This window comes from Benincasa hispida, chromosome 1 (genome assembly GCF_027475165.1).
Source record: "Benincasa hispida cultivar pf3 chromosome 1, pf3_genome.v1.1, whole genome shotgun sequence".
NCBI lineage: Eukaryota > Viridiplantae > Streptophyta > Magnoliopsida > Cucurbitales > Cucurbitaceae > Benincasa > Benincasa hispida.
Genome location: NC_143478.1, coordinates 71,590,353 through 71,612,527, shown reverse-complemented (window position 1 = coordinate 71,612,527; position 22,175 = coordinate 71,590,353). Strand labels below are relative to the sequence as shown.

The following is a 22,175-nucleotide window of genomic DNA, read 5'->3' as shown; positions in this document are numbered from 1 at the left end:
TTTTGATGTGTTGGGATTTTTTTATTAATTAAATAGATATATATATATTGTAAATGAGATTTATGACATATACTGCAATTTAGATCGAATATTAAGCCAATATTACATATATATTGTGGTATATTTAATATATTAGATTATACGGTGATTTAAGTCAAACATTGAATCAATCTCTAAAAAAAGGCACGAATCTAAAAAAAAAAACAATACATGAAACCAACAAAAATAAATAAATAAAATTTCATTAAATACATTTTTTTCTCTCCATTTGAAAATATGAAAAATTATATTAAATATATCTTATCTCTAACAAAGTTCCTCAGACTTCTCTTCTTCCTACTTATTTATGGTTGGAATCTAATCTAAGCGGTGGTTTTCTCACAAGGAATCCATAATAAATTCAAATTTAAAGATATTTTTGAAATATAAAAAGCATATTATAGGTAAAAAAATCTCTTAAAATAATAACTCAAATAAACCCAACCAAACACCTCTAACCAAAAATAGAAAACGTAGCCCTAAAATTGATATTGGATGTTATTATTTGGGCCCGTAATTTTCATATACTTCGGCCCATAATCGGAGTTGTTTCGTTGCTCCTCTTGCCCATCACCGGACTGTGCCGCCGCTGGTAGGGTTTATTCACAAAACTCTCCACTTTTGCACCTCCCAACACACGAACGTAGCTGCTTCTGTGATTCAATTCACTTCTTTCTTCCATCGAATCCATAATCATGGCAAACTGTACGTACAACCCCTCTCCTTTTTCTATATCTCATCGTTTGTGCATTTGAATTTTGATTTGCAAGTATGATTCTAGTCGTCTTTTCGTTGTTGATGAATGCGTTTGTGGTGCTGCAGCGATGGCTAGATCTTTTCTGCAGGTTGCTGCTACGGAAGAGGTTGCTTCCCCTCTCCGCGTGGTTCAGATTGAAGGATTGGTAATTTTCTCTTATTCGTTTTCTTATTTTGCGTCTGATTCGATTCGGAAGCGTAGAGGCTGATTAATTAGTTCTTTCCCCGCATCGAAGATACATAAGTTTTCATTCAATCCGTTTGGTAATTTGTTCTTTTGTTGTTTGTTTAAAAGTTACTTGTTCTTTTAGTGGTTGCGTCGGACTTTCTAGAGTTATATGCAATCCTAGTTTCCATTTGAAAAGTGATAATCAATGAGCCTTTCAATTTGGATTAAAAATTGTTGTTTTATTGGTTCCGTCGTGACTGTATTCTTTGCTAAGGAAGAAAAATCATTATATTTGTCTCTGGCACGTTGGATAGGGCAAGCAACTGATGAGGACAAATGTTTCTCTAAAATTTAACTTTTGTCCATTGTCTTGAATTTTGATCTTACATCTCTATATTAAGGTTCAAACACTTTGTATCCTCTCTATAGGTTATATTGAAGATAATCAAGCATTGCAAGGAGTTTTCACCAGCTCTTGTGACTGGGCAACTTCTTGGGTTAGATGTTGGTAGCGTTCTTGAAGTCACTAATTGCTTTCCCTTCCCGGTATGAAGAGGCAGTTTTTTTCATGTTGTTTATTGGTACAGGATTTTTTTCTACCTTGAATTTGTTTTAATTTATTAACACGAATCTGTTAGACTCGGGAGGAGGATGAGGAGATTGAAGCCGATGGTGCTAATTACCAGCTTGAAATGATGAGATGCTTGAGAGAAGTCAATGTTGACAATAACACTGTTGGATGGTAAGCTTAGTTTTAATGTTTTATAATAGTGCATATTTATGGAAAACTTGGCATTAATAATTGGGTAATATAGTGCACGTGTATATAAGGATTAAAAACTTTACCCCAGTACTTTGGTTAGCCTTGGTTAATTTGGTTGGATACAGACATGCTTTTGTGAATTTGAGGTATTTAAATGTAGAGTTGATGCTTCATTTGAGTATTCTTTTGCTTTGAGTTCATGAATGCCAAAATAAGTGTACTGTTTTTCGTGCTCGACAATATACATTAATTATTAACTCACGATGTCATCTTGATGAGCTCTTCTGCTGACTTGATTGGCATTATTGATAGATAGGTTGAAACTAATTTTTCCCTATTGTTCATTTGGAGTGGTTGACATTTTGATTAATCATATTCAGGTACCAGTCAACCTTCTTAGGTTCGTATCAGACTGTAGAGCTGATTGAGACCTTTATGAATTATCAGGTATTAGTTTAGTCATTCCAACTCCTATCTTTTTCTTTATAGAATTATTGTAATGAATTTTCTATTATTTGGTTATCAGTTCCAATCTATTTTTATTCCTGAACTCAGAAATTGAACCCTCGAAACTTCATAAGATATTGTATGTGTTTATATCTTCATCATTAGAAGCTTTTCTGATTTACATTTATATTTTAGGGCATCTTATTAAAAGTTAGAACATAAACTTGCAGGAAAATATTAGGCGGTGTGTCTGCATAATTTATGATCCATCAAGGTCTAATCAAGGCGTCTTAGCTCTCAAAGCATTGAAGCTTTCAGATTCTTTTATGGAACTTTACCGCAGCAACAGCTTTACTGGAGAGAAGTACGTGATTGCATTGCTATTATTCTTTTAAGTTAAATTTTTTATTGGATTTTTTTTGTGTCACGGTGCAACAGGTTGAGGGAGAAGAACTTATCATGGGTGGATATTTTTGAGGAAATACCTGTAAGTGACTTGGACCTTATTTGCTTATCCAGATTTTACTCTGATGATTGGTCGGAAGTCATTATAGGTTTGCAGACTTTTTAAGCAGACAATATAACGTAATCACTGTCATGTTTCTTGTCTCGATCAGATCAAAGTTTCAAATTCTGCCCTCATTAGTGCTTTTATGACAGAGCTTGAAGCCGACTCTCCAGTCACCCAGGTAAACATAACTCATGGCCCGTGGGAACTGCTATCATAGTAGGTGATCTAAATTTTATCATTGCGTTTTTTTTTTTTTTTTTTGATTGATTAGATCATTGCTGTTGCAGTGTGACTATGACCGTCTGCAACTTTCAACGAATCCATTTATGGAGAGGAATGTAGAATTTCTGATTGAATGTATGGATGATTTGTCAGTAGAGCAGCAGAAGGTTTGTGTCTTCTGTTGAAGTTTTTGCTTTTTATGACATCTATGTGCACACTATAATTCAACCTTTCTTTAATTCCTGTTTTATGAATTGTTGTGGCACAATATAAATCCATATTTTTTGTCCAGTTCCAATTTTATTATCGGAGCCTGACCCGTCAGCAAGCTCAGCAACAAGCATGGCTTCAGAAGAGAAGGTAACTCTCGTTAGTATATTTCAGATGGATAGTTTTCCTTGTTCGTGGGCATTTCTGTTACATCAATGATCCTGGTTGGGAATTCTTTCTTGGGTTTCCGTATGAATGTCTTAATTACATCTGGCTGGCATTGTAATTCCTTAAAATCGCAAGTGGAAAGGTTGTTGCAAGTACATTCATTCCTGGATTCTGTTTTGTAGGGCCGAGAACATGACGAGGAAGGCAGCAGGAGAAGAGCCTCTCCCTGAGGAGGATCCTACAAACCCCATCTTCAAACCACTCCCCGAGCCATCACGTTTGGATAGCTATCTCATAACGAATCAAATAGCAAACTACTGCAATCAAATTAACGGGTATGATCCTGCTGCTGCCTACCAATCTTATTCTCCAAAAATAAGTTTCATTCTCTCTTCTGATATCTTGGAGAAGCTAACATTATGTTTAATAATGCCTTTGAGAGTTGGATAACTAATTTTGTGTGTAACGAAATGTTTCAGGGTTGCTGGACAGAGTTTCAACAGGCTTCATTTGATGAAGGCCCTTCACGACAATTAATGATGACGCTTTTTTGAAGGTCTATTCTCTTTCGGTGCGTCTTCTTTTTGTAATGCATTGTGAAATTGGAAAGAGAATAACTAGAGATTTTATTTTATATGGATGACCCGTAGAGTTGGCAGTTGTAATCTATTCTCAATTTAATCAAATATTATTGTTTTGAAATGTTCCTAAAACCTCCCATGTGCTTTTTGGATAATGCCTTTTGGTAGAACATGTTTTAAGAAAATTACTTTTTCTGTGAGTGCTTTTGGGAGGAAATCTTATCAAGTACTCGCAGAAAGAATTTCTCAAATGACTCAAGATTATAGAACATTTTAACCAAACGCCATCAATTTTAAAACGCCTTTTCAGTCCTACTTTTGTCTATCATGTCGATGTTTTCATCTATATTTCCATATTTTCATAGATTTGATATAAATATGAGGAGTGAATTGATATTTTTATTACGTCGGATTTGATATAGATATGAGTAGTGAATTGATATTTTTATTATGTCGTAGAAAATTTTGTGAAACACAAAATAAGTCTCAAAATATTTGTTAATATAAATATAATAAAAACAATAGATATGGTAACTTGTTTGAAAATGTTTATTCACTAATTTAATTTTATTAGTTTTTTGAATTTTTCTTTTTATAATTTTTTTCAAAAATATTCATTAAAATCAACATTTTCATTGATTTTTTTTTTTTTTTTGTAAACTTAAGACTTTCATAATTGTTTGACATCAACGTTTATAATGTTAGATTATACTTGTGGTTTTGACACTTTGTTCCTCTCTTGTTGAGCGTTACCAACTCATTTCTCTGTTTGATTTTTTTACTTCGAAAATTGTTTTATTTTGATTTTTTATTTCAAAATATCTATTTTAAGTTTTAGATTTAATTTAGGTTAAAAAACACTTTTCATCTCTAAACTTTTATGAAAACGATTTAAGGTGTGTTGGAGTGTATTTGCAAGTGTAATTTAAAAAATAAGTCATTATGAAAAAAATTAGTTTGTTTGACAATCATGCCTTTTTTCATTATGAACGTATGTAACAATTTAAACATGCCTTTAGTTTCTATACTTTCAATTTTGTAACAATTTAGTTCTTGAATTTTAGTATGTAACAATTTAGTTCTTGTACTTTTGATATTATAACAATTTAGTTTCTAACGTTAAAAAATTCAAGAAAATTAAATGTCAATTTTTAGAACTTTATGAGGTAAATTTTGTTTTTCTAAAATATTAACTCTTTAATTAGTTCAACGGTTTATTTATTCATGAAATCTCATTAATCCCTAATATTAATTTCTACAATAGAGACTAAATCGTTACAAATTTTAAAGCTCAAAAGGATTATATTGTTATATAGTAAAGTTCAAGGACCTAAATTGTTACAAAATCGAAAGTACAAGAGATAGTGATTTTTAACTTTTATTTTATTTTAGCCCTTTAGGTAGTGTGTTTGGAATATGTTTTTAAGTGTTTAATTTAAAAAATAAGTCATTTAAAAAAAATATTAAGTATTTAGTAACCATTCAAAATAGCTTTTGAAGAGTATTTTTAATAAATTTTTTTTTTATCAAAAGTATTTAATTAAAAATGAGTTTTTCAAAAAGTACTTTTTTCTCAAGATTCTAGGTAGTTGGCTTTGTTGAAAGGGTATTTTAGTCTTTCATGTTTGAATTTCATAAATTGTCCCTATCTTTTGTTCCCCAAAAAAAGTTTGTTCCTACTTTTTATCAAACCATAGGTATTAAATTTTAGTTATAAATTATAGAGATTAAATTTTAACTTTTTTTTAAAAAATAAATCTGTACTTTAGCCTCAACTATTTGAGAGATTTCCTTAATTTGTAGATTTGATTTTGAAATCTAACACGAAAGTTCTATTTGTTACATGAATCTATAGTTGATCAATCTTATCATTCCCTCTGAAAGTTAGTTGATTGTGGATGAGACAAAATATCTCTAAAATATATATTTATAAATATAATATTATAATGGTAACAATTATACTATATGTGTATTTTTAAAATTTAGATACTTAATATGTTTTTATTTTACATATAAGTATTAATGTTAAAATAAATCAATTCTTTATTTAGATATTGGTTAATTATAATTCTAATTATATCAATTACATATTGAATGATTAATTAAGAGGTGGTTGTAGATATAGCAAATTATTAGTAGATAGAACACGATATAAAAGAATTTATAGATATACAAAATTTAGATCCGATTCTTGGAATCTATCACTGACAGATTTTACTATATTTATAATTTTTTTAAAAAAAGTTGCAATTATCCTAAAATTTAATGATTTTTTTGCCAGTGATATTCACTTAGTTTTGGATTGGCATTTTTACATTTCAAGTTTTACATCTGGAATAAGGCAAAATTAGACAATGATTAAGTTAATTCACAATTCACATCATCCTCTAAAATGTAGAACACAAAGAATGAAAAAAGCAACTAGTAAGAAGAATCCATTATAACATAAAAGAGAAAGAAAGCAAAGTAATATGAGAAAATGAAATTGAGGGTTCTCAAAATCCTTGTATTCTTTGTGGAAGTGGAGCCTTGATGACTTGGAGAATCTGCACAACTTCAGCCATGGAAGGCCTACTTGAAGGAATTTGAGAAGTGCAAACTAAAGCCAGTTTGAGAATAGGCACTACTTCATCTTCTGAGTATTGAGTCATGCTTGGATCAACACAATCCAACACATTCCCCCTCTCAAGCAAATACCTTACATGGTCTGTCAATATTACCACATTGTCTTCTCCATACTCTACCGGCCTTCGTCCCGTCACGATCTCTAGAATCATCACCCCGAACCCGTGTACGTCACATTTCTCGTTCACCCTTATGCTCTGGCATGCTAGTTCTGGTGCCACATACCCCAATGCACTTTGGAATCTGTTGTTTACCACGTGCTTGTCAAGCTTTGTTAGCAGTCTTGCGAGCCCGTAATCGGAGATCTTTGGGTTCAAGTTTTCGTCGAGAAGAATGTTAGTTGGCTTCAGATCGTAGTGAACGATTGGTGGGCGGAATGAATGGTGTAAATGTGCTAGTCCTTTGGCTGTCCCAAGCACAATCTTGAACCTGTTATCCCAAGACAATGGTGGAGCTGAAGGAAGCCTTCCATGGAGTTGAGTTTGAAGACTTCCATTGGTAGCATACTCCATTACCAACAGCTGAGTTTGAGCAGTCCAGTAGTAACCCTTTAAGCTGATCAAATTAGGGTGTTTAACCTTCCCCAAGATTCGGATTTCGCGGTCGAAATCTTCCGGATTTTGAATCATGTTTGATTTCACAAGCTTCTTCATAGCTACATCTCTTTCTCCTCCTTCATCTCCCAATGAAACCTTATAAACCGTTCCAAAAACTCCAGCACCAATTTCAGAGGCCTTATTCAGCAAGGCTTCATGGTTACTAACCCAATTCGGCGAGGCCCTCGAGTTCGAATCAAACAAGGTAAGCTTACCAGCAGTGACAGTCCCTGATTTCGAAGAGCTCGAGCAGCTTTCCAAGGCATTGTCAACAAATGCAAGCGATCTCCTCCGAGCGGAGACATTGAGCAAGGTGATTACAAGCACCCCAAGGGCAATCAAAGTCGCAGCAGAAATAGCAACAATGGCAGAGACACTGAAGAACACATGATGAGGGGAAGGATTAGAGTATCGTGAGGGGTTGTTTCTGCTGCTTTGGCCACCCATTTGGTTGGGATAGGCATTGGGATCAAGAACAAGGGGCTTAGGGACATTCATTTTGCAAGGTCCTTTAAGCAAAGGGGAGCAAAGGCCTAAGTTTCCTTGTAAAGCACTTTGATCTAAGCTTGGAAAAATGCCACCAACAGGAAGCCTGCCTGTTAGCATATTGTATGAAATGTTAACTGCAAGCAAGTTCTGAAGAATTCCAAGCTCTTGAGGTATTTCTCCACTTAGTTGATTTGATTCAAGTCTTAGAATCTCTAGCTTGCTTAGCTTAGAGATTGACTTTGGGATTGCTCCACTTAGATTGTTGTGGGATAAACTCCTGCCATACAAAAGTAAACTCAACAAGGTCATCACCATATTTAATATCATTTATTACTTTTCCCCATCATAATACTACAATACTTTTATTTGAAACCAACTTGGATTTCATATACAAATAATTTTATATACATGCATGGGATGATAATATAGAAGATAAATGGTTAAATGATAAGTTTAGTCCTTGAAATTTTTAGATTTGTGTTTAATAAGTTTAACTTTAAAAAGTGTCTAAATACTTTTCTACCCTTTCTATTTTGTCTTTTTTAAGCCCTTAAACTTTTAATTTTGTATCTTATAACTCTTTGACAAATATCACAAACCTATGAGATATAAAATCTTATAGATCTACCAAAAATATAGAATGTATCACAAACTTACTAGATACAAAAATGAAAAGCTTAAGAACATATTAGACACTTTTTAAAATCATATTTGATGCAAAATTAAAAGTTTAACGACCTATTAGATATAAAATTGAAAGTTTAGATCTCATTAGACACATTTTAAAGTTTATGAATATATTAGACATAAATTGAAAGTTTAAGTTTAACCAAAATAAATTATATAACTGATGAATCAAATGAAAAAAATTGCATCAATAGGAAATTTTCTAGTTTTACTTACTTTTAATCAAATTTTTATGTTAATTTTATAACATGAAAAAATGAAATTAAAATTTAATTATATTAGATAGAATTTAGTTCATGGATAATTAACATGTACTCCCATTGGAGGTTTAATCCTTATCACAAGCATTGTTCTGCTAAAAAAATATTTAACTTGAAAATGAAACTAAAACAAATTGTCCAAAAATCGACAAATTACGTAAGGTGCACAAATTCACTCGCAAAAGTAAAATAAAACTAGATTTAGCCAATAAGAAAAAAAAAACCAAATTCCATTATGAAATCAAGCAATAAAAAGGACCTAAATCCAACACAAGTTTTTTTGGAACAAATCACAGCAACAAACTAAATACCAACATCAAGAGACAATAGAAAGGACAACCACAATTCAAAAAAAAAAAAAAAAAAAGCTTTTATTTGACAATTTGTAGGGTGAAGGAATCCAATCTCTAATTTTAAAATTATAGTTGAAGCACTATGTCAGTTGTTAGAGTAGAAGTTTTACGTTGAGGTCCAAATTAAATAAAAGTGTAAAAAAAAAAAAAAAAAAAAAAAAAAAAACTTTAGAAAAAATGTACATCTTGAGAAAGGAAGGACCACAATGGTATAATACTTACAGCAAGTAAAGTGAGAGACAATTCCCAATCTCATCAGGAATTGGACCAATCAAAGAGTTTCCATCTAGTTGAAGAATCCCCAAACTCCCAGAATCACACAATTCTCCAGGGATTGAACCATACAAATTACTGCTTCTAATATCCAACACATTCAAATTCTGAAACAACCCCATTTCTGGTGGAATCTTTGCCTTGAAGTTGTTCCATGACAGATTCAAGTGCCTCAAATTTCTATACAATCCCATTTCTGCCGGAAAGTTTCCTTCTAATCTGTTCCTTGACAAGTCCATTCTTGTTAGCTTTTCATACAACCTGCTTGATCCTACTGGGATTGAACCAATCAGCTCATTCTGAGACAAATCCATCTCTTCCAAACCCAGTTCAAACAACCCTTCTGGCACCCTTCCATTCAAGCTGTTTCCTTCAAGCTTGATCACTGATAGCGCAGAACACTCCATCAATGTCTCTGGGATGTCCCCAGACAGCTTATTGTTTGAAAAACTCATGTATTTCACAGATCTTAATCCCCCCATTGATAAGGGAAGACTGCCAGTGAAGCCATTGCTTGTGAATTCCATGTACTCCAAGCTCGTCATGTTCCCAATCCACTGTGGGAGCTCACCTGAAAACATGTTGAATCCTATGTTGAAGAAGGTCAAGGAGGTTAAGAGCCTCATTGAGCCCGGTAGCGGCCCGGTGAGACGGTTTCGACTGACATCTAATGTAGCTAAGTGGAGGCAAAATCCTAAGTCTACAGGCAATGGCCCTGAGAATTGGTTGTTTTGCAACTTGAGCTCTTTTAGATTATGAATGGCTGAAATCCCTGGTGGTAAATATCCAGAGAAAGCATTGTTTGAAAGATCCAATGTCCTCAGCCTTGGTAAAGACCAAATCCCAGGAACAAAAATCAAGCTACCAGAGAATTGATTGGCTGAAAGATTAAGAGTGTTTAGATACAAACACCTCGTGGGCAATGTGTTGGGGACAGGGCCTTGAAGCATATTAGAAGCAAGAGAAAGATAATGAAGTGAAGAACAGTTGAGAAACATTTCATCAGGAAGAGGCCCAGATAAGTGATTATCAGAAAAATCAAGAAATCTAATGGAAGACATAGAGATTAAAGAAGTAGGAATCCGCCCAGATAAACTATTACGACTGAAATTAACTCTGTCGAGACTAGGAGGAAGAACAAGCTGAGGACTAAGATTGCCAGTGAAATTATTACCAGAGAGTGATAATACCTTGAGATGTTGCAATTTCTCAAGCCCTCTTCCGATTCTCCCTGATAGTCCCAACCCATCAATGGAAATCTCGGAAACTCTGCCATTAATGGGGTTGCACTTAATGAACTCCCAAGAACAAGGGGAATCGTCGTCTTCATTCCAGGAAGCGAGAAAGGAAGAAGGATCATGAATGTCGGATTTGAAGACAATCAAGCCGAGGATGTCGTCGTTTAGTTGAGGGGAAACCCCATTGAAGGCAATGCAATTTTGAAGAAGAATGGCCATGGATCCCAAAAGGGAAAGGGTCAAGAAACAGAGGAAAGACATGAAGAATGCAGGGTCAGTGAATGGATTTCAGTTGAAGACGATGAAAGTTACATAGAAAGAAAAAAGAGAGAGAAAGTAAGAAGTGAAGAAACAGAAATGGCGAATGAAGATTGAAGATTGAAGATTGAAGAAGAAAGATGATTATGAGATGAAAAGATACATGAATGAATGAATGGCCATTTTGGCTAATTGTCGCTTACTTCATCTTCTCTTATGTTGCTTTGCTTTCTCTTACTTCGCTTTCTGTGCCCTTCTATTTTTAAATTCACTTTCTTCTTAGATCATTTATTCATCTTTTTGCAATTCACTTCAGTTATGCGATATATATATATATATATATATATATATATATATATATATATATATATATAAAAAGATATTAAAAAGATATTAAAAAATAATAATTTATCACGTAATAAACGATAATTTGATGGTTGAGTGAGCTGCGTAAAAATAATTAATATATTTTTTCTTTATGTTTTAGATTAAAATTCTTTATCTAATTATTCTATCGTTTGGATACTTTTAAATGTCTAAGTTTATTTTTAGTATTTTTTTTCAATCTTAAAATTACTCCACATTATTAGTTTAAAGTTATTTTTTAAGATAAAACATCATTTTTGTCTCTATACTTTGAAGTTCGTTCAAATATAGTCCCTATACTATTAAATATTAATTTTAGTTTCTATATTTTTAATAGCTATGAAGTTTAGTCCCTACTACTATTTTATTGTTTTTCAATTTTTTTCTATTATTTATTAACATTTTTACTATATATTCATATTCATATATTATATGAAATTTATTATTATTATTGAATCAATTTCGACAAAAATTACCTTTTAAAAACTAAGAACCTAATTAGATTGACTTGAGAAAAAAGTGTTTTCCAAAAAATTCATTTTTCTTTAAACACTTTTGACAAAAAATGTTGAAAATAAACTTGAAAAGTCATTTTGAATGGTTACCAAATACTCTCTCATCTTTTTCCCTCAAAATGACTTATTTTTAAATTAAACACTAGAAAATGTATTCCAAATACATCCTAAATTTAAGATTATTGAGTGTTCAAGAATTAAAATTGGACATTTGAAAGTATGGGACTAAAATTGAACAAACTACAAAGTATATATTAAGAGTGTTAAATTCTTAGCCAAATTTCAAAAATAAAAATAAAATTTTTAAAACTACTTTATTTAGTTTTCACAACTTGACTTGATTTTTAAAATATTTATAAAAATTAGATAACAAAGTAATAAATTTGAAGTTGGATTTCCAAAAACTAAAAGAAAAATCAAATAGTTACCAAATATATCTTAATTTTTGAGTTTTTAATATATCATTTGATAATCATTTATTTTTTTTGTTCATACTTATTTTCTCACCATATCTTTGCGATTGTTTTTATATTTGAATTTACAAATAAAAATTCGAAATAAAATCTAGTCTTTAAAAATTATTTTTTAAGCTTTGGCTTGCATTCTAAAAACATTTGTAAAAACTAGATAAGATAATAATAATAAAAAAAAAAAAACTTTAAGTAGAAACAATGTTATTATAATTTTCAAAAAATTAAAAGAAATAGTTATCGAATCGAGCTTCAAAATTTTAATTTTGTTATCAAACTTAAAAAAGCATAAGTATATACAAATTACGGTTGAGTTAAGCTTAATTTAACATGTGACTTAAATATTTAAAACTATTTATTCACAAGATTTCTATTATCTAAGGGTGTTATATTGAAGTATTGAACACACAGCTAACATTTAATAAAATATAGGTTAAAGTGAAAACTAGGCCTCCATATAGGCTCTCTATGCTTTCATTATTATAGTTTTTTCCCCTCAATTTTCTATTTTTTATACCTTAATTTTGCAAAATAACAAAATTTCCATATTGTTTTTTCCTCTGGTAAAACTCTATACAGCTCTATAAAAGTAATAAATTTTAGGTTTTTAAATTTTAATATGTATATTTTATACAACCATATAACCAATATAGTACTTTTAAAAAAATTAATTATCGATCATCAATCAATTTTTTTCTTTATTTTTATAAAAAAAACCAATATATATACCTAAATTCATAATTTCAAGTACTGATTAAAATTCTATATTAATAATTGAATGATTGAAACTATATATTTTTGGAATAATATCAATTTATATCCTTAAATTTTACAATTTGTATAAATTTAAATATGAACTTACGTAAGTGTATCCATTTACACCCTCATTACGATCTCCTCATAAATTTTTTGTTTATATACTCCTAAGCTTTCATAAATGAATCGGTTTAGATTCTTAGTCATAATTTTCTTTGAGAATCATTGATGCATTTAATCTAATTGTCCATTTTATAAAGCTCACAATTGAAAAAATCTACACATGTTTGAGAATTAATACATAGATGATTTTCAAAGGTAATCGTAATGAATTATCTAAATTGATTAGTTCATGAAAATTTAGACGTTTAATTGATTCAAATTATAAATTTCATACGATCATGGTCAAACGAAATCTAGAGAAAGGTGTAAATTAATACATTTAAAAAAAATTTATAGTTTAAATTGATATTACGATTATTTAATTCAAGACGTTTTAATTGATACAACTCCGAGAGTTAAAAATATAACTTTATTGATAGTTTGCATTTTCTGTTTCCTCATTTTATATGATAATTATTAATTTACATAAATTCATGATTGACTTGTGATATTAATTGATATAATAATTGATTAATGTGTTATATATATATAAACTATTTTTTTTTGTAACTTGGATATATAGAAAGACAGCAAATTATTTTATATCCCACAACTCGATACCAATTTATTGATTTGAAATTCATTAAATATTATTTTTAAGATTCCTTTCGAGAGCATATTTATAAACAAAAATTTAAAAGGACAAACACCGTTTTTTTTAATTGTCAAATTGTCAAATTTACAATTTTTCATTTTTTTTTATTATAGCATTAAATTCGGCTGTTTTTTCCCATCACTTCGATAAAAAAAAAAAAAAATAAAATAAAATAAATACATGCCAAATTGCTTTATCAAAATATTGTAAATTAAATTACATTCTTTCCTTTATCAAAATATTGTAAATTAAATTACATTCTTTCCTTTATTAATTTCCTTAATTTCAATTAAGTTATCAAATTTCATATAATCCTTTATGTGAAGTTCGTTTCTAACTCCTATTATTGAATCAACAATTCAATGTGACACATAATTTTTGAGTTTACATATGAAATTTCTAATATCATATTTTGTTTTAATAATATAAGAGTATAATAAACCTTGTTTGTGAAATATGAATTTGGATCTATATTCTGGTCGAAAAATAACAACTAATAATACACATTTACTTTCATAATTTTTCAATTTGATCCATAAATGATATAAGACATTAAAATTTAAATATTATTACTGATGGCAAAAATATTTAGTTAATATTAATAAATCCCGCACACGCACACACGCACACACAATACACCTTTTTTTTAAGGAAAAATTTTAAAACATGAACCAATTCTCAATACTGTATTAATTTAGAGCAATTTGTTTCTGTTTTGAATTAAAACATTTCTGTATGTTTCTTTCTTTTCATTTTAAAAAGAGATATTTGAATTGATTATTGTCTTGAAACTCAATTTGAGAAAAAAAAAAATATAATAAATTATGAAAGTTGTGTTAATGTGTGTCAAAGGAATATTTGTATCAAAGTTAACAAAATTTTGGAAATTTCAATATGGGACCATTTGCATCAATAATAATGGTGCAAACAATGCATTTATAATTAAAAAATTTCTTTTGAAATATATTTCTAAAACATTCTAATGGAAAGAGTAATAATGAGAAAACTTTGAAACACAAAAGTAGTAAAATGAATTTTTATGCAAAGTTCAATTGTTAAACCAAAATATGTTTGAAGTTTAGATATTAAAACAAAATAAATAAGAAAAGTTAAGGACTACATTAAAAAGAATCTAAACCTAATTTTTAAAGATGATTTTGATAAAAGCAAACATTCTTTTTAAGGTTGACAAAAAAAGGGAAAGTATCAATCAATTTTATATTATTTTAGTACAAAATTTCCAACATACATTTGAATAGAAACAACACAAAATTTAGGAGTATACTAAGGAATCTTTTTATCCTTTGTGAAATAAAATTGAATGAATATTAAAAAAGTTAAACTAATATTCTCCCAAGTTCAATTTTAGCCTTAAATCTTTCATCAAACTAAACTCTAGATTGAATTAAATAACTCCATTAATATTTCTTAAATTCAAAAATCAAATGACAAACCTAAGTATAATTAATCCAATCAAAATTTGCAGTTTAGTTCAACGATAATTGACATGGTATTCTTTCATGAAGGTTAGAGGTTTGATCCCACGTTTCATAAGTTATTGTACTAAAAGAATTAGTAAAAAATTTTAGTAACTTTTTTTTAAAGGTCATGTACTTAAATTCTTATCGCATTGTTTGAATTAGATAAAAAATCGTCAAACATGGCTAGAAGTTGATGGTTTGTGAAAACCCAAGCAGAAGCAGAATCGAATCCCAATTTTGTTATTTTACAAAAACGTAAAAAAAACTAGAGAAGAAAAATATGCACAAAATTTACAGCATGCACTACATAATAGAAAAGAGGAAATAGGGTTAGGATAACACTTATCCTTGAAGTCACAATTCCTTCTTGATTTCTCCTTGGACAATGAACAACAAAAACTCACAACCCAATCCAACCTCTAACACTACTATAACGGAAATCTTCGTATTCTTTTTTGGGATGAGAATCCAAAGAGACGTAGACTCTGTGTTAATTTTGGGACATGGGGAAGAAGATTTCCAGAGAAAAATGATTTTGGGATCAAAATTCTATCACATACTCTGCATGAGAAGAAAGGGGAGAAGAAGGCTCATATCTGCCAACCAACTCCATCTGCATGATCATGAAAGAAAAAAATGGAAGGGAAGTTATTTTCATAACTCATTCCCTTTAATTCAAAATTTAAATTAAACTAAAACAAATTTTGATTTAATTAATAATATATATTATTATATAATACGTATGTTATACTATATGTTATATCTAATATAACATATAATTTAAAGTTTAACCTATAATTTATAATTCTCTCATTAAAGTTATAGTATTTAGTATAAATCAAATTCATATAATTAATATTTGACTCATATTCAAATATTTATTTTCTCTCAAAATAAACTTTATATTATAATATATTAAATACATTATATTAATTATATCATATATAATTAATTTGAACTATTCAAATTAACCCAAAAATTAATTTGATTCTCAATAATCCCAGTTGAGCTACCGAGAGGACTTTATAGACCTATAGATTGAAGCTTCATTGCTACTTGGATAATTAATTAAACTCTTTAATTAAATTACCTAACTTCTATTAAATTAATACAATGATTTGATATAGATCGACAACTTCTATTAATTGCCATGATCAATAACTGCACTCTTCACACTACAGATATATTTCTATGTCCATTAGATATAACCAATTAACGGTGTGTTGACCCTTCACAAATTGTTCGTAGGTACAGTTGAGCCAAAATCACTGTTTTGCCCCCTATAATTACATCTAACTCCTTAAGTACTACTGATCTCTCCAATGAATAATAAGTCATAGTCCAATTATGACCAAACCCTTTTCGAGCCGAAAAAGGTTATGAGGTCACATTGTTCAAGCCCCGGAATCAACTCTTGAGGGAGCAATTTCTCTACTTTCTCTAACTATAGAGAAGGAGTGAATTTTTTCTTGTGTAACTGCGTTCCCAATTCCCCAATCAGACAAATCTCCAAAAGTGTAGGCATATTGAGTCGGTGACACTACCACTCTTACCCATGCAAATCAAAGGACTGCCTTCATAAGCAGGAGTTCACAACTCACTCAAGATTCAGGTTTAGTCACCTATGGTCTGGTAAAATGTAAGTCTCTTCTATCAACGGTGTTATATAGTGAGACTATTCATTTCGTGGTCTGGCCTTATACAAACTCTTTGTACATCCCTGCTCTCATGTCTCCACATAAATGATCAGGATCAGATCATTTACAAAGCGAGTTGTATTCGTAGTGTTGTCAGAATTAGGATAAGGTACCCAACCTTATTCATCTACTATAGACCGTTTAAGTTATCTCTTAAACATGATTTACCCGTGTGTCTCCACATACATGTTTAAGTTATAAAAGATAACCTTGGATCTAGTTCATTGCCTTTGTGGATTAATGCTACTCGATGTCAAATAAAATGTCTCGGATTTTATTAAATAAATAAATTGTTTGTATATTACAATTACAAATTACAATATCCACGAGATTTAGGGCATCGATCCAAATAGAAGTATCAATACCTACAAAATTAAAAAATTAATATAATAAATAAATTTTAAATTACAAGTATCGTACTTGAACTTTGAAGTCTACATCTATACAGTCTATGAATTTTCAATTTTATGTCTGAATATTACGAATTACACACAAATTTGGAGTATAAGATTCCATTAAACATAAAATTTAAATTATATCCAATAGATCAATTAATAATGTTTACAACATTCAAATATATCGAATTATTATAAAATTGAAAGTTAAAGCCTATTAGACAAACTTTTTTTAAAACTTCAATGACTAATTATTAAATACAAAATAGAAAGCTCGAGAAGTTATTAGATAATTTTGAAATTTCAAAAAATAATTTCGACAACTAAACTTGTCATTTAACCAAAAATAAAATAAAGGGAAAAGAAAATACCTTTCGTCCCTAATTTTGGGTCTAGTCTCCATTTGGTCTTAAGTTTCAAAATGTTATATATTTAGTCCTTAAATTTTGAGTTTGGATTCAATTAGTCCTTAGGTTTCAAAATGTTACAAGTTTACTTTTGAGATTTGAGTTTTGTTTTGATTTGGTCCCTATGTTTTATAATTTACACTTTTAACCTTAATTTTTCACTAAATACTCAGTTTTCATCTTTAATGTCTATTAATTAATTTAAAATAATTATAAAAATTTTCACATTATTTTTCATTACGATTAAAATTAAATTTAAAATTACACTTCATAATTATGAATTGAAATTTTAGATTAATTAATAGACATTAATGTCAATGAATGAAAGTGAATATTTAATGAAAAATAGATGTTTAAAGTGTAGAATCTTGATATCTAGAGAACAAATTGAAACAAAACTCAAATCTCAATAATAAAATTACAACATTTTGAAACTTGTGAACTAAAGAAATCAAACTTAAAACTCAAAGACTAAGGCCCCGTTTGGTAACATTTGGTTTTTGGTTTTTTATTTTTGAAAATTAAGCCTATTTTATCCACATTTCTTTGATTTACATATTTCTCAAGTACAATGTTGAATTCTTAGCCATTTTTTTTTTTAAAAAAATGCTACTTTTTTAGTTTTAAAATTTAGCTTGGTTTTTAAATCATTGGTAAAATATAGATAACAAAGAAAGAAATTTAGAGAAACTAGTATCTATAGGCTTAATGGTTATCAAACGAAACCTAAATATATACCATTTAAAAATTATAGGGACTAAATAAAAAGTAAAAAAAAAAATTCTTAGCCAAAAATGTATATATATTTTTTCTCCGTAAAATAAAATAAAGTAGAGTAGAAGGAAAAAGAGGGGAAATAAGAAGAAGAACATGGGAAGGACACGGGGTAAGATTAGGAAAAATCCAAAGAAAGTTCACGGGAATGAATGAAATATGAAATGACCCTTTTGGCCTTTTCTTTATGTCTTTTTTTCTTCTTTTTCTAAAGTGGTAGTTATTGTGTGTGGTGAGGGACCACCCTTACTCCCATACACCGCTGTCTTTGTCTTTGGTTTCCCTTATGTTCTCTAGTTGCAAACACTTACAATGGGGCAACCTTTGTTTCTTCTCCTGTCTTTCCATATATTCTTTACTCTCTTTCTTTCCTTTTTCTCCCTTCTTATTCTTTAATAACTTTAATTTTCTATTTTCGTAGCTGAAGTTTCCTATTTATTACGTTACGAGATGTGATATTGAGTGATGGACGAATGACTTGTAAGATATCTGTTCAATGTTTTGTAAAGTTGAAATTAATTTTAGTCTAATTTTATAAAGATTTACGAGAATAATTTGACATAAATTGCTTATAGTCCTGTTTGATTATTATTTCGTTTTTTGTTCTCGGTTTTTGAAAATTAAGTATATTTTCTCCTAGTGCTTACCATGATTTCTATCTTTCTCGAATACGATGGTTAAATTTTTAGCCAAATTTTAAAAACAAAAACAAGTTTTTACAAGCTACTTTTTTAGTTTTCAAATTTTGTCTTTTTTTAAAAAAAAAATTGTTGGTAAAATATAGATAACAAAAGAATAAATTTGGATGTGAGAGTAGTATCTATAGATTTAATTTTCAAAAACAAAAAATAAAAAACGAAATAGATACTAAACGGGCCCTTAACTTTTTTGAGATTGGATGGTTTATTTATTAACATTAGTGAAAGGGCAAAATTTGACCTATCAATATTAAGTGTTTAGATAATTAAAAAATGAATGGAGAAAATAAAATACTTTTTTTTTAATGTAATGTATGGATATTAAAACAAATTATTTGAAATGAAAATTGATTTATGTTAAAATTATGATTTAGAGCTTGATAGTAAAGATTCTAACTCTACTATTTAATGTTTAAAGTTGAGTATTCAATTGACCTAAAATATATATTGCCAATGTGAAGTTCAAATATTCGAATCTTCTTACTTTATGTTAACTAAAAATAGAAATTATATTATTTAATGTAAAATTTAGAGATTAAAATAAAATATCTAAACATATCTACAGGAAAACAAAACATTAAAAAAAAATATACTAATCTAAACATAGTTATCAACCTGTATACTCTCAACAAAAAAGTCAAAAGATTTGAATTCTACGATAATAAATGTTGTTAAATTTAAAAAGAAAAAAAAGTTCAAAAACATAAAAATTTAAATGTGAAACAAACCTTTAAATTCTAAATATTTAAGTGTAATTGTTTTAAATAAAAAAAAACTATTAGAAATATTTTTAAATATAACAAAATTTTATTATCTATCAATGATAGATACCATCTATCGATATCTATTACTAACATTTTATCGATGTATTATTAGTATCTTTCATTGATAGACAATGATATTTTGATATATCAAAAAATAAGTTAGACTTATTTTAATATATTTGAATATTTAAACACAAAAGAAGGCTACTTTTTGTTGAAGAAAAAAAAGAAATAATTGATAGTGTTCAATAATTTTGACAAATGGTGTTTTTTTGGAACGATTTGTCGCACTCTCGCAGTCCCGCCTCACAAGGATGTCGTCTAAACTCATTTCAAACAAAATCAATTTGAAATCTCTACACACGAATTATTTAATATTATTTTTTTAAAAAAAAAAATTAATAAATTTTGAGAATCTTTTTGTATTATTTTTTAATAAAGTACAATGTGTTTAATTATATAATCTTGGACATGGAGATTCTAAAATAGTGTATCTTATACCAAGGGGAATTTTGCCTACTTGCACCCCATGTCATTAAAAAATTATATCATTTTATTTTGTAAAATTAAAACTATCCGATTGTTTACCATTGCCATTGTTATTATGTAAAAATAATTCACACGTTAATATACGAGGTAAAAGTCATAATTTAATCTATAAATTTCAGTTTATAACGATTTGATATGTGTATTTTCAATTTTGGAATGATGAAAGAAGTATTCAGATTGATGATGATTCTTGGCTCTTTCCAGATACCGATGTATGACCTTGTTATATTCGTGAATCTCTTTGGAATGAAACGATCTTTTCTCTATTAGACACTTATAGTCAATGAATTGAGAATAAAGTGTGAGATAATTTCTTGGAAGATAAAGTGAATCTCAGTATATATATTTCTATTATTAGCCTACAAAAGGAAGATGATATCTGTTGAGCTCCCATCAAAAAAGAGTTTTCTTAGTTAATAGCAATTACAGTTTAGAAAAAAATGAAAATGAAAATGAAAATTGACTTTTCAAGTTTCAAGATTTCTTATTTGAAAACTATTTTAAAAAAAATAAAACCTTGACCATAAAAAATAGTAAGGTAAATACATTCTTGGTTAATAAAATTTGGATTTAGTTTCTATTTCAACCCTGAGTTTTCAAAACAAACTAGTTTTCTATGTGTTTCTTGAGATTTCAAAAGGTGAAAATTTAATTGATCTCCAACGTTCAAATTTGATACTTTTTGATTCTCCACTGAAGTATAAGATTAATTTTATATACTCATCTAAAAATTTCTATTTCACTTTTAATCCAAAACACCAACTTTGCTTATAGGCTACTTAGAAACTAGTTTCAAACTTTAAGGACTATATTACAAGAAGTTTGACTAAGACTTATCCCGAAGTAAAATGAAATAGGTGTCAGTATAACGAACCTTCCCTAATGTTTTAAAAAATGGCATCGACAATGCTTAGACTTCCTGACGTGTTTTTCTCGATTAATTTTATATGTCGGAAAAAAAAAAAAACATCGGGAGATCTAATTTTGCTTGTAGTGCTAAGTAGAAATCAAATTCAAACTTAGACCCAATGTATCACTTTTGAAATTTCAAGGAATAAAAGTATTAATTAGTTTCGAAGATCTAGCCAAAGACCAAAATCTAAACTAAATTCAAATCTCATGACTAAATGTAAGTGAACTTATTATTTGTTGGAATGCATTAAATCTATTTTCTGGTGCTTTGAACATCCAAGGGTTTAAAAGAGTGTACTATATAAACATTCTAACCTTAGAGACCTCCCTTGATCTGTAATTTGATATTTTCTCTCTAATAATGAACTGCAAACTCTTTCTGTTAGTGGACGTGGTTAACATATTAGACATACCTAACATATTGTTAGGAAACCACGTAAATTTTTGTATCGATTCTTTATTATTTACGTCATCAAATTCATAACATTATCATTATCGATTAGTTAAAAAAAAAAAAAAGAACACTATAAACATGATAAGATCTCTAATATAAATAATAAGATGTATGGTTAAAACCATCCAAGCAATTAATGTAAAATATAAAATGGGAATAATGAGACAAAGAAGAGAAGGGAGTTTTTGGGTTTTATTGGAAGGTTTCCATGTGGCATGTTACCCTCTTAGCTATTTGATAAGATGTAGAATTTCATTGGAGAGTTGAGAAAGAGAAATTGATTGGACAATAATTTGAGAGAGAGATGAGAGATAGAGATTCTTCTGCATATTTGATGTGACTCACATATAACTCATAATTCTATGCATCAATTCTAAACTAAAGTATCATTTCATACCTTTCACTTCTTTCTCCACTTTACCATTTTCTCCCCCACACTTTTCATTTGGTAATAAAAGCTAATGTGGTACATATCTAGTGGGGAATTTTTGTATGGTCCTTTCATTCTTTTTTTTATATTTAATGTGATAGAAAA

At 29.1% G+C, this 22,175-nt stretch overlaps 2 protein-coding genes across 2 annotated transcripts; one reads left to right on the top strand and one right to left on the bottom strand.

Moving 5' to 3' along the window:
* The first annotated feature begins 495 nt into the window (after window positions 1-495).
* TIF3H1 (translation initiation factor 3 subunit H1) lies at window positions 496-3,998 on the top strand. The gene is made up of 12 exons (XM_039024844.2): window positions 496-744; window positions 862-941; window positions 1,394-1,510; window positions 1,603-1,706; window positions 2,108-2,174; window positions 2,405-2,538; window positions 2,613-2,661; window positions 2,792-2,863; window positions 2,973-3,074; window positions 3,200-3,267; window positions 3,468-3,620; window positions 3,765-3,998. The coding sequence occupies exons 1-12, from the start codon at window positions 735-737 to the stop codon at window positions 3,820-3,822; spliced, it is 1,014 nt and encodes a 337-aa protein (XP_038880772.1). The 5' UTR covers window positions 496-734; the 3' UTR covers window positions 3,823-3,998.
* Window positions 3,999-6,203: 2,205 nt separating this feature from the next.
* LOC120090532 (Leucine-rich receptor-like protein kinase family protein) lies at window positions 6,204-10,970 on the bottom strand. The gene is made up of 2 exons (XM_039048282.2): window positions 9,099-10,970; window positions 6,204-7,853 (listed from the first exon to the last, which is right to left on the bottom strand). The coding sequence occupies exons 1-2, from the start codon at window positions 10,646-10,648 to the stop codon at window positions 6,362-6,364; spliced, it is 3,042 nt and encodes a 1,013-aa protein (XP_038904210.1). The 5' UTR covers window positions 10,649-10,970; the 3' UTR covers window positions 6,204-6,361.
* Between the last annotated feature and the right edge of the window lie 11,205 nt (window positions 10,971-22,175).

What these genes read in the sequence shown, in the direction of transcription:
- LOC120090532 (XM_039048282.2), bottom strand. Translation starts at nt 10,648, where the DNA reads ATGTCTTTCCTCTGTTTCTTGACCCTTTCCCTTTTGGGATCCATGGCC. An exon ending in TGTCTCTCACTTTACTTGCT is followed by an intron (nt 7,854 to 9,098) that starts GTAAGTATTATA and finishes TTTGTATGGCAG; the next exon opens with GAGTTTATCCCACAACAATC.
- TIF3H1 (XM_039024844.2), top strand. An exon ending in TGGTTCAGATTGAAGGATTG is followed by an intron (nt 942 to 1,393) that starts GTAATTTTCTCT and finishes TCCTCTCTATAG; the next exon opens with GTTATATTGAAGATAATCAA. An exon ending in TACTGCAATCAAATTAACGG is followed by an intron (nt 3,621 to 3,764) that starts GTATGATCCTGC and finishes GAAATGTTTCAG; the next exon opens with GGTTGCTGGACAGAGTTTCA.